Here is a 13,693-nt window from a genome sequence, read left to right on the forward strand (position 1 = left end):
CGGTCACTGGTCCCTCTCCTTTATAACTCCACCTTGCTCTCAGTCCTTAGCTCCCACTTCTTTTATCACCAATAACCACTAAAAACTAAAACCACTAACCGATGAACTAAATACTTCTGACTTACTCTCCGCGCTTCTCCTTGCCTTGTTTTGATTCCTCGTGCTGCTCCCTTTATACTCCACTCAGTCTTAGTCTATAGTTCTTGGTTTAAATCACTTAGCACCTCCTTCCCCCTCTACACCTAATTTCCACACTCACCAAATTCCCAGTTGAATGCCCTTACTCTATTACCCTTCACTCTGTTAGAGGTTCACTCTGTCTTTCCCAACCTCTGTGCTCAAGCTGTTAATGTAATGCACAGTGTATATCACCAGGAAAAGCTATGATTAATCCACTGTAACTGTGTTTACATATTAATTAGATAATTGAAGATTTGACTTTCATTCACAAGACGCATCATATTTCATTGAACTACAAACTTACTCATAATATCGAGATACTCAAGACCCTATTCATAGATGAGCACATTGATATACAGGTAAGGAGCTGTGTGAATTCAATAAAACATATTTGTGAATTTTTATTCATTTAACTGTTTAAAAAGTACACAAGAAGAAATCCATTTACGTTGGAAATATTTACAAGAAACATATTTGATGTATATTTTTGACAATTGTACTTTTGCAGGATCTTAATCGGTCACATAAATAACTTCCGAATGTTTTCATAACTGTTAGCACCAAGATGAAGAGGGAGGGGAATTGAGTGGATAGGCATGTTGTTTTTTTCACCTCTGAGACATGGCTTAGAGTCTGGTCCTGACTGTTGGATGGAAAAATTGGGAAGATTCTTCGTTTGCCATTTTTAAGATCTATGAGTGAATTAAATTTGGGCATTTTCTGCCTAGTTTTAGCGCGGCCACATGCCCATTATTAAGCAATACTAAACTCTGATTTTAACCCCCCCGTGCCTGTCAAGAACAGGCGCGTGGGGGGAGAGGTTAAGATATCCACAGGGTAGCACTCACTGGAGCTGTGCGGCACACGTATTGTAACCGATGCATTTCGGGTAGCATGTGTGGCCCTCAACCCCAGGCAGTCGAGGGCATCATTGATAGTCAAAAATCGGGATCTGATGATGTAATTCGGATCCTGACTATATTTTAACTGGCAGCACCAAGGTCGGTGCCTAGTGCCAGCCTTTCCAGGAAAACATCAAGGATCAGCACACCAAAAGAGGGGTAAAAAGGGAAGTTATTTTTATTGGCTAAAGGTTGCTTCGGGGCCTGGGAGGGTCAGGAGTGCTCCTCTAAGTCCCACAAGGAATCTTTGGGCCTCCAATGCGGTGGGCTTCCCGCGATCGCATTGGACCTCCCTTACCTTGCTAACTCCCGCCCGTCGGCTTAACATCATTGACATTGGGTTCGGGTGGGAGTCGGGCCTTGTCTATTTAAATGAGGCTTGGGAGTTAAAATGGCCAGGGCTTCACATCAGCGAGGCTGGTACCATACTTGCCACTCGCACTGAGTTAAAATTGGGGCTTAAGTGGGTCGTCTTACTCAAAGAAACCTTAGCGTCGGTGTTGTGGGAAATTAAAATGTCATCCTGCCATATTGGAAGGATCATTTTCTCTAGTGACATTGTAAATATAATGGGAAGATTTCCTATATCATAGGAACATTAGGAAAAGGAGTCGGCCATACAGCCCCTCGAGCCTGCTCCCCCATTCAATTAGATCATGGCTGATCTGCACCTCAACTCCATTTATCGATCCAATATTCCCAGGTGCAGGACCAGGAAAATCTACCCATATATTGTACAGTTCCCATGGCTTGTTAGGGAAAAAAGTTAAAGCTGCTGGAGCAGGAATTTGCAGCCAGCCCGCCCAGTGCAGAACCAAATGGATGGGAATTAATCCCATGATTATAGAATCACAGAATGGTTACAGTATAGAAGGAAGCCATTCGGCCCATCGAGCCTGTGCTGGCTCTTTGTTAGAGCAATCCAGTTAGTCCTATTCCCCTGCTCTTGCCCCGTAGCCCTGCAATTTTTTTCCCTTCAGTAATTTATCCAATTCCCTTTTGAAAGCCGTGACTGAATCTGTTTCCACCGGCCTTTCAAGCAGCGCAAGCCCGATCATAACTACTCGCTGCATAAAAAAGTTTTTCTTCATGTCATCTTTGGTTCTTTTGCCAATCACGTTAATTCTGTGTCCTCTGGTTCTCGACCATTATGTCAATGGGAACAGTTTCTCTTTATTTACTTTATCTAAACCCTTCATGATTTTGAACACTTCTATCATATCTCCTCTTAACCTTCTCTGCTCTAAGGAGAAAAAGTACCTGGACCTGCACCTAAAGTGCTGTAAGCTGCAGGTCTATGGACCAGGTGCTGGAAGGTGGGATTAGAATGGGCACCTGGTTGTTCTTTGAGCCGGCATGGACACGATGGGCCAAATGGCCCCCTTCTGTGCTGTATCTTTTCTATGGTTCTATGGTTCTAACCCCAGCTTCTCCAGTCTATCCACATCCACGTAACTGAAGTCCCTCATTCCTGGAACCATTCCAGTAAATCTCTTCTGCACCCTGTCTAAGACCTTCCCTTCCTTCCTAAAATGCAGTGCCCAGAGTTGGACACAATACTCCAAACGTGGCTGAACCAGTGTTTTATAAAGGTTCAACATAACTTCCTTGCTTTTGTACTCTATGCCTCTGTAAAGCCTAGGATCCCGTATGCCTTTTTAACCACTTTCTCAACCTGTCCTGCCACCTTCAAAGACTTATGCACATATACATCCAGGTCTCTCTGTTCCTGCATCCACTTTAGAATTGTACCAGTTAGTTTATATTGCCTCTCCTCATTCTTCCTGCCAAAATTCTCCCTGATTATTTTCAACAAACACTGCTTAGTTAAAACAGCTGTAATCTCACTGCTGAATGAATAATGTTTGAAAATTTAAAAAAGTGTCTTGAATCCAGTATAATCTGATATTGATATAATAAACTTTCTTGAGAAATAAATTCTCCCACTGCAGCCCACCAATCACATTGATTCCTGGACCAACTGAGTAATGTGGCTAATGGCAGTTTCGAGCTTAAACAAGGTTTTCTGTCACATTCTAATTGTTAGGAAATTTACTGCTAATGTACGTTTTGATTGTGAACTAATTGAAAAGACAATAAAACTTCTTTAAAAACTCAACTTGAGAGAAAAAAGTTTCAGACATAAAACATCTGAGTATGAGCTAATTGAAATAGATATTTTTTTAAAAACTAAATCTTTACAATTCCTGATGGAACAATAGTGACAATGGGCCAGAATTTACTGTAAGTAGCGAATGAACAACACCTGCCATCTGTTAGACTTGCCCTTGCCCATATACTAAAAGTTGCTGTAAGTTAGAGATCCGTTCAGCATAGTGCCCACTACAGGGCATCTGGGACCTGTGTGAACATGGCAAGAAACTGTGTATCCCCTCAATCAATCAGATTGAAGAATCGTTAATGAACAACGTAGAGTTTGAACCCGGAAGTGTAAGTTCGAATAGTGAATTCAATGTCAAATGAGGTACAGTAGCGAAATAAAGAGAGGGAAAGAAAGATTGGATTAAGAGAGAGAGAAAAAAGAGACAGAAAGAAAAAATGTATTTACATTTTTTTTTTAAATCTCCAACAATTAAAAGCTGAAGGAATGACTCCACATGCAATAGTTAATTTTCAGCACCAGAAAGGTTGTTTTTCAGTAATTAAGACTTTTCACACCGTTAAAAAGGGTGCTTAGACTGAAATGGACAAGCCCTAACTTTCTGTGGCGAGTTTACTTTGTATCTACCATGCAAATACAGGAACTTCATGCCGTTCAATGCATTTGAATGGTGAGTCAGACAGCGAGATGCCGTTTTTCACAAAGCTGGTGACGGAACAGTGCATCTCGGAAAGCAGCTTCCAGATTTTCGCATTTAACTGCGCATCTGCCCTCTTATGAAGTTGCTGTGCGATTTGCGCATAAATAACAGTGAGCGCTGTTAGCCTTACTGTTATTTTGACAGTAAATTCTGGCCCAATATCTGGACCATAACTCATCAAGCAACCCCTTACATTGTGTATGTTTTTAATATGAAAGTATATTTCAGTAAGGTCTGTAATATCTCAAAGTGTTATATGAAGCCATTTTTAATTGTCTCATGCAATTTTTAGTTTAGCTTTAAATTCCTATTTGCACTATTTCGAATGGGTTAATGATGATGTTAAAATAGCACAGACAAAAATTAATTGCAATTGCATTAACTAGTGTACTAAATTACACCCTAATATGTCTTAGTGAATGTTTCGGTCGATTGTGGGTTGTTATTAGAGCTTTTTTTAACACAGCATTCAGTTCACTGTCAAAATGTCTATCAGGCTACCCTTGAACTGAAAGAATCAAAAACCCTTAACAGTACAGTGCTGTGCTCAGTAGTGTAGGGAGGAGGGATTGCTCCAGTTGCTTTGTGTAGTAACAGTGGAAATAACATTCAAGGAGAACATGTTTACGATGTCGCTTCACATAGTGATTAGAGCAATTCTGCCCCCTCCCATAAGTCCACATGCAAACTACTGCAGCAAGAATTACAATGACTAACGACTTCCACACATCCAGGGTTAGGTATTTTGCTCAAATCCACCTGATTACAGGCAGATTTCGGGCAGATGGGGAGCAGTTCTGTGACTCTGGTTACTAGTCATTTGGGATTTTTCACCAAAGGTGACAGCAGCCCTTGAATGTATCCACTAGATATGGGCGGCATATTCAAAATAAGTAGTAATGATGCAATGACATCATATAACATATTTCCCATCATTACCACTGTAGCAATGCTAGATGCAAGGGATGCCAGTAAGTTAATGGCATCCAACATTGCTACTGCAAGTGGAAGGGTACTTAAACTTTAAATTCCTCCAAAGGGACTGCAGTCAATCTTGGGACCAGCAACAGTTTTCCTTCCTCTTAGGCAGGCTCCCGGCAGAGGCAGGAATCCCACTGAACCCACCAAAATTATTATATCTAAACTGGGCTTAGCACTGGGTTAAACAGGCAGAGAGAAGTCCCACTTTACTGCAGCTGCAGTGGGATTCCGCTAAAGCAGAAAATCCCAACTCTGCCCTTCGCTGCTGGAATAAGGTGTGTTGGGATCAGCACCAGTGGTTCCAGCTGAAGCCCTTTCGATATTAAATTGAAAAAAATCCTTCAAATCTCAGTTATTCCAAACAGTAATAGGTAACATACACTCTCTAGTCCTTCAGTTCCATTTGAGCCATTTTGAAGTTTTATTTCCTCCTGGCAGAACCCTTAACACCATCCATCTGACTCCAGCCAGAAGTGTGGGAGACTTTGGGGAGCTTCATGATGATAACAACCTTAATCTTTTTTTTGTTCCATCCACTCCACAACTAAGGAGGAAGTCCTCAAAAATTTGTGATCTCACTCCACCACTGTAGCAGTGGTGCAGAGGGACTTCCGATACAGCAGAGACTTGCATGTCTGACCCCGTCAGAATTCCTGCTGTCAGGCAGTTAGCATGTAGTTGGCAGGTGCCTGTGCCAGTATCAGTGCAGTTTGGCGCCTGCTATTTGGGGAGATAGGAATATGTGAAATGGCCAGCTCCTTAGCTGCAGACCTGCCAGGCCCGGCTGAAGAGGCCTGAGGGAAGAGAAGACTAGCCCTCTTGCACAAAGGCTGCTTTCCTTCGGAAATTCAGGATCCAACTTGCCACTTTCCCTTGGATCCCATGGGCCTTTACTTTTTTGACCAGTCTGCCATGTGGGACATTGTCAAAAGCCTTGCTAAAATCCATGTAGACAACATCAAACACACTACCCTCGTCAACCCTCCTTGTTACTTCGGCCCATCAAGCCCATGCCAGCCGGAAAATAGACATCCAGCTTAGTCCCACTTTCCTGCACCTCATCCATAGCCATGTAGGTCACGGCACTTCAAGTACACATCCAGGTACTTTTTAAATGCAATGAGAGTTTCTGCCTCTACCACCCTTTCAGGCAGTGAGTTCCAGACCCCCACCGCCCTCTGGGTGAAAAAAATGTCCTCAGCTCCCCTCTAATCCTTCCACCAATTACTTTAAATCTATGCTCCCTGGTCACTGACCCCTCTGCTAAGGGAAATATGTCGTCCTTATCCACTCCATCTAGACCCCTCATAATTTTATACACCTCAATTAAATCTCCATTCAGCCTCCTTTGTTCCAAAAAAAACAACCCAGCCTATCCAATCTTTTCTCATAGCTAAAATTCTCCAGTTCTGGCAACATCCTCGGAAATCTCCTCTGTACCCTTTCTAGTGCAATCACATCTTTCCTGTAATATGGTGACCAGAACTGCATGCAGTACTCTAGCTTTGGCCTAACTAGTGTTTTATACAGTTCTAGCATAACCTCTCTGCTCTTATATTCTATGCCTTGGCTAATAAAGGAAAGTATCCCGTATGCCTTCTTAACCACCTTATCTACCTGTCCTGCTTCCTTCAGGGATCTGTGGACATGCACTCCAAGGTCCCTCTGTTCCTCTACACCTCTCATTATCCTCCCATTTATTGTGTCTTCCCTTGCCTTGTTTGCCCTCCCCAAATGCATTACCTCACACTTCTCCAAAATGAATTCCATTTGCCACTATTCTGCCCACCTGACCAGCCCATTGATATCTTCCTGCAGTCTATAGCTTTCCTCCTCACTATCAACCACATGGCCAATTTTTGTATCATCTGCAAACTTCTTCATCATGCCCCCTACATTCAAATCCAAATCATTAATATATACCACAAAAAGCAAGGGACCTAGTACTGAGCCCTGCGGAACCCCACTGGAAACAGGCTTCCAGTCACAAAAATACCCGTCGACCATTACCCTTTGCTTCCTGCCACTGAGCCAATTTTGGATCCAACTTGCCACTTTCCCTTGGATCCCATGGGCTTTTACTTTTTTGACCATGTGGGACCTTGTCAAAAGCCTTGCTAAAATCCATGTAGACATCGAACACACTACCCTCATCGACCCTCCTTGTTACTTCCTCAAAAAATTCAATCAAGTTTGTCAGAGACTACCTTCCCTTAACAAATCCATACTGACTGTCCTTGATTAACCTGTGCCTTTCTAAATGACGATTTATGCAGTCCCTCAGAATTGATTCCAATAATTTGCCCACAACTGAAGTTAGACTGACTGGCCTATCCCTTTCTCCCTTTTTTAAACATCAGTACAACATTAGCAGTCCTCCAATCCTTCAGCACCACGTCTGTAGCCAAGGAGGATTGGAAAATGATGGTCAGAGCCTCCGTTATTACGTCCCTTGCTTCTCTTAACAGCCAGGAATACATTTCATCCGGGCCTGGCGATTTATCTACTTTCAAAGATGCTAAACCCCTTTAAATTTCCTCTCTCATTATGTTTATCCCAACCAACTACTCCTCCTTTAACTATAGTCTCTGCAGCGTCCCTCTCTTTTGTGAAGACAAACGCAAAGTATTCATTAAGAACCATACCCACATCTTCCACCTCCACACACAGGAAACCTTTATGGTTTCTAATAGGCCCTACTCTTTCCTTAGTTATTCCCTTGCTCTTTATGTATTTATAAAACATCTTTGGGTTTTCCTTGATTATACTTGCCAGTATTTTTTTCATGCCCTCTCTTTGCTTTCCTAATTTCCTTTTTAATTTCACCCCTGCATTTTCTGTACTCCTCTAGGCTTTCTGCAGTATTGAGCTCTCGGTATCTGACATAAGCTTCCTTTTTTTGCCTTATCTTACCCTGTATGCTGCTTCATCTTCAGCTGCTTCATCAATGACCTTCCCTCCATCATAAGGTCAGAAATGAGATGTTCACTGATGATTGCACAGTGTTCAGTTCCATTCGCAACCCCTCAGATAATGAAGCAGTCCAAGCCCGCATGCAGCAAGACCTGGACAACATCCACGCTTGGGCTGATAAGTGGCGAGCAAAATTCGTACCAGACAAGTGCCAGGCAATGACCATCTCCAACAAGAGAGAATCGAACCACCTCCCCTTGACATTCAATGACATTACCATCGCCGAATCCCCCACAATCAACATCTTGGGGTCACCATTGACCAGAAACTTAACTGGACCAACCACATAAATACTGTGGCTACAAGAGCAGGTCAGAGGCTAGGTATTCTGCGGCGAGTGACTCACCTCATGACTCCCTAAAGCCTTTCCACCATCTACAAGGCACAAGTCAGGAGTGTGATGGAATACTCTTCTCTTGCTTGGATGAGTGCAGCTCCAACAACACTCAAGAAGCTCGACACCATCCAGGACAGAGCAGCCCACTTGATTGGTACCCCATCCACCACCCTCAACATTCACTCCCTCCACCACCGGTGCACAGTGGCTGCAGTTTGTACCATCCACAGGATGCACTGCAATAATTTGCCAAGGCTTCTTCGACAGCACCTCCCAAACCCGCGACCTCTACCACCGAGAAAGACAAGGGCAGCAGGCACATGGGAACAACACCACCTGCACGTTCCCCTCCAAGTTACACACCATCCCGACTTGGAAACATATCGCTGTTCCTTCAACGTCGCTGGGTAAAAATCCTGGAACTCCCTACCTAACAGCACTGTGGGAGAACCTTCACCACACAGACTGCAGAGGTTCAAGGAGGTGGCTCACCACCACCTTCTCAAGGGCAATTAGGGATGGGCAATAAATGCTGGCCTTGCCGGTGACGCCCACATCCCATGAACAAATTTTTTTTTTAAATGCTCCTTGTCATCCAGGGGATCTAGATTTGGCAGTCCCACCCTTTTTCTTTGTGGGAACATGTTTGTTCTGAACCCTTACTATCTCTCCTTTGAATGCCTCCCATGCTCTGACACTAATTTACCTTCAAGTAGCTGATTCCAGTCCACTTTTGCTAAATCACTTCTCAGCTTAGTAAAATTGGCCTTTCCCCAATTTAGAACATTTACTCCTGTTCTATCTTTGTCCTTTTCCATAACTATGCTAAATCTAACTGAATTATGATCACGACCAGCAAGACGCTCTCCCACTGATACTCCTTCCACCTGCCCAGCTTCATTCCCTTAAATTAATTCCAGAACTGTCCCCTCTCTTGTTGGGCTTGCTACATACTGGCTAAAAAAGTTCTCCTGAATGCAGGTTAAGAATTTTGCGACCTCTATATCTTTTACACTGATTGTATCCCACTTAATATTAGGGTAGTTGAAATCCCCTACTATTACTGCCCGATTGTTTATGCACTTCTCAGAAATTTGCCGACATATTTGCTCTTCTATCTCCCTCTGACTGTTTGGGGGTCTATAGTACACTCCCAGCAGTGTGATTGCCCCTTTATTGTTCTTTAGCTCAACCCATATAGCCTCATTTGATGATCCTCCGAACATATCATCCCTTCCCCCAGCTGTAATTGTTTCTTTAACCAATATTGCCAATCCCCCCTCCTTTTTTATCGCCCCTCTCTATCTTGTCTGAAAACGCTGTAACCAGGAACGTTGAGCTGCCATTCCTGCCCCTCTTTAAGCCATGTTTCTGTAATAGCTAAGATATCACACTGCCACGTGTCTATCTGTGCCCTCAGCTCATCTGCCTTATTCACTACATTCCTTGTATATACCATTAAGCACTGCCAAACTCGTTTGTTGTCTATTTTCAAACTTTGTTTCCTCTGCCTTCCAAGCTCGCTTACTGATTTTCTGCCTTCCATTTCCAGCTCTGCTTCTCTCCCTTCTGAATTTACGCTCAGGTTCCCATCCCCCCGCCAAGCTAGTTTAAACCCTCCCCAATAGGACTAGCAAACCTCCCCACGAGGTTATTGGTCCAGGCCCTGTTGAGGTGCAACCCGTCCGTCTTATACAGGTCCCACCTCCCCCAGAACCAGTTCCAATACCCCAGGAATCTAAAGCCCTCCCTCCTGCACCATCTCTCCAGCCACGCATTCATCTGCTCTATCCTCCTATTTCTATACTTGCTAGCGCGTAACACCGGGAGTAATCCGGAGATTACTACCTTTGAGGTTGGGCTTATTAATTTATTTCCCAGCTCCTTAAAATCTGCCTGCAGGACCTCATCCCTCTTTCTACCTATGTTGTTGGTACCGATATGGACCACGACCTCTGGCTGTTCACCCTCCCCCTTCAGAATGTTCTGCAGTCGCTCAGTGACATCCTTGACCCTGGCATCAGGGAGGCAATATACGATCCTGGAATCACGTCTGCGGCCGCAGAAATGCCTGTCTGTTCCCCTAACTCTAGAATCCCCTATCACTAATGGTTTCCTGATCTTGCTCCTCTCCTCCCTGTACAGCTGAGCCACCCATGGTACTGTGGGCTTGGCTCTGGCTGCACTCCCCAGAGGAACCATCGCCCTCACCAATATTCACTACTGGTTAGAAAGCGAGATGCACTCAGGGGACTCCTGAACTACCTGCCTCATCTGTCTAGTGGTTACCCTTTCCCTCTCTGCCTGCACTCTCTTAAGCTGCAGGGTAACTACCTCCTGAAACATGCTATCCACATAGCTCTCAGCCTCGTGGATACACTGCAGTGACACCAGCTGCTGCTCAAGCTCCAAAACCCTGAGCTCGAACTCCTCCAGCAGATGACACTTCCTGCATCTGTGGCCATCCAGGACATGGGAAGCGTCCTGGGCTTCATACATGGCACAGGATGTGCATTCGATGAGACCGAGATGCCCTGCCATACCTCTGTTTATTAGACTACTAACTCAACATCCTGGGGGTCACCATTGACCAGAAACTTAACTGGACCAGCCATATAAATACAAGAGCAGGTCGGAGGCTGGGTATTTTGCAGCGTGACTCACCTCCTGACTCCCCAAAGCCTTTCCACCATCCACAAGGCACAAGTCAGGAGTGTGATGGAATATTCTCCACTTGCCTGGATGAGTGCAGCTCCAACAACACTCAAGAAGCTCAACACCATCCAGGACAAAGCAGCCCGCTTGATTGGCACCCTATCCACCACCCTAAACATTCACTCCCTTCACCACTGGCGCACTGTGGCTGCAGTGTGTACCATCCACAGGATGCACTGCAGCAACTCGCCAAGGCTTCTTCGACAGCACCTCCCAAACCCGCAACCTCTACCACCTAGAAGGACAAGAGCAGCAGGCACATGGGAACAACACCACCTGCACGTTCCCCTCCAAGTCACACACCATCCCGACTTGGAAATATATCGCCGTTCCTTCATCGTTGCTGGGTCAAAATCCTGGAACTCCTTTCCTAACAGCACTGTGGGAGAACCTTCACCACTCGGACTGCAGCGGCTCAAGAAGGCGGCTCATCACCACCTTCTCAAGGGCAATTAGGGATGGGCAATAAATGCCGGCCTCGCCAGTGACACCCACATCCCATGAACGAATAACTAAAAAGCCATGCCCCCTCAATTCACCCCCACTGCCGAGGAAATTTGATCCAACCAGAGCTGAAAATTCTTTCCAATCGGTCACAAATTCTTTGGAAGCTATTTTCCTGTCCTGCATCTAATTCACCCATATCTATAAGATAGCCTGGTTTCAAACTCAGGACCTACTGATTGGGAATTGAGTGTTCAACCATGTTCTGTGCTGGACTACAACTTCATCCTTTTATAAGTATCCTGGCTGTGGGAGTGAGGGGAAATTTGAGAACAACCCAATCAGTGCCACAGTTGTGTACCTCCTAATAGGTGGCTTAAGAACGGCAAAAGTAGAGGATGGTAAGCAGGACACCTGATCGAGAGCAGTATTTGTCACTAAAGATAGAAAAATATGGAGGTAAAGGAGGAAATAAATCAATATTCTTTCATTTCAGGTAAATGCTAACATCCAAGGTCTGACTCCTAATCTCGAGGGATCTGTTCAAATCATTGTGGATGGTGAGAAGTCCATTGCTTATGCATTCAACACTTATTCAAATGATGAGCATTTTAAGTTAATGATCAGAAACAATCACAACAGTGAAAACTTAGCGACCGCTGGTTATCCAAAGGAGATTGTGCTTGTGTTAACTGGACAAAGAACTGGTAAGGTTTGAAATTTGTGCAAATTAGTAGCATTGCCCTAATTGTAGGAAATTTTGAAAAATTAAAATGCAAAACTTATTGGAAACCTTCTTGGTAGCTGTACCAGTTTGGAATAGGGTTAGAATCTCATCGAAAATAGCAGGGTTCCAATGGAAGTCAGCAAGGTCACTGTCCAGTGGTTTCATCAGCTGAATAAAAAAAAATAATAGCTACAATCATTAATGTTAATGTTTTAGTTGAAGAATTTGAGATCATTATCTTTTGGACAAAGATGTTCACTAGTTCTCTCAGTTCTCTTTATTAATATCATATCTTTAAACATCTGCCACACACATCTGCAAAAATCAATTCTAACATTTGTACTGAACGTTATAAAGTTGAAATAGAAGTATTCTTAAACCATTAAATTCTACATTAATAAAGAGAATTCCATACATATTTGCCACTGATGTCACACCCTACCATATTTCCAATGTGGGGGGTAGATGGTGGTGCGATGAAACTGTTAAGGCATGGGCCTCTCAGCTCTGGGACGTGTTCAGGTCCAGCCCAGGCCAATTGAATACAGTGTAAGGTTCTTCTAGGGAATTAATTCAGTTAGCCTCAATCCAGTTCCTATTAGACATGGGCCCACAGCACAAAATCACTCCTAAATAAACATTAATTGCGATTCTCATTCAGAGAGGCCATACACTAGCTGGTATGCGAATGTTGCATTGATGCAGTAGCATGTGCTCTTCTGAGTTTGGGGCTGTGATGCACTGTTGAGACAGACTCAAAGAAGATAATGCCATGCCTGATACTGAAACTGGAGGATTTTAACCCTGCCCGCTCCCAGCAGTTAAAATTGGCCGAGGACTTACTACCGAAGTCCTGCTCTCTTCCTGCAGGTTCTAATTTTAGCCAGCTCTTCTGCGTAAGCAGGAAGGACACCTGCCGGACTGCTATTATAACCAGAGGCCTGTGTGGGGAAACCACTATAGCTTTCCCGCAAGGCCAACCTAGCAGGAAGAGGAATCAGGGCCAGAAGAGGTCCAAAATGGTAAGTTTATTTTTACTTTTTTTTGACTTTCCTTGTGAGGCCAGGCGGAACAGGAGTACTCCCCTGGGCCCCACAAAGAAAGTTTAGGCCTCTCCTGCCCGGGCTCCCCCAAAAATTGTGAGACCATTTCGAGCCCCCTTCCTGCCACTTACTTGAGTACTGGGGACCATTCCTCCGGTCCCCGGCGGCGGCCTCCTGCTACCCAATATTGCGTCTCCGGCCAGCTGTTGCTTCCCGGCAGTTTCGGGCAGGAGACTGACTGGGCCAATGCAAATTACGCCAAGGAGGTCAAATCTCCCTGGCCGAGGTCAGAACGGTTTGCTGCTCGACTCGGCCCCCTCCCGCTCCACTGCCATCCCGAGTTAAAATCAGGGCTTAGGTACTTGAAATAGAAAGTGTTCCATTCCCCAGCACTAACATCCCTCATGGAATTAGTAAACATTTCCAAAATATAATTGATAAGATTTCCGTACTGATTTGGAAATAATGCAAACAAAATTGAAAAAATGACTGCCATCAACATCAGACACATCCTGCTCAAAGCACCATCACCGTGATTTAAACTGCATTCAAAGTCAGTGTAGCTCCAT

General features: G+C 44.3%; 1 protein-coding gene across 1 annotated transcript in view; it reads left to right on the forward strand.

The window, feature by feature from the left end:
• Positions 1 to 13,693, forward strand: part of LOC137340965 (uncharacterized) — a 125,938-nt gene that overhangs the window by 37,822 nt on the left and 74,423 nt on the right. Inside the window, exons 12-13 of the mRNA XM_068003775.1 lie at positions 423 to 539; positions 11,851 to 12,061. Coding sequence (XP_067859876.1) covers positions 423 to 539; positions 11,851 to 12,061 — 328 coding nt within the window. The remainder of the gene's footprint in view (positions 1 to 422; positions 540 to 11,850; positions 12,062 to 13,693) is intronic.

The sequence above is a fragment of the Heptranchias perlo genome, chromosome 22, assembly GCF_035084215.1.
Source record: "Heptranchias perlo isolate sHepPer1 chromosome 22, sHepPer1.hap1, whole genome shotgun sequence".
NCBI classification, from domain to species: domain Eukaryota; kingdom Metazoa; phylum Chordata; class Chondrichthyes; order Hexanchiformes; family Hexanchidae; genus Heptranchias; species Heptranchias perlo.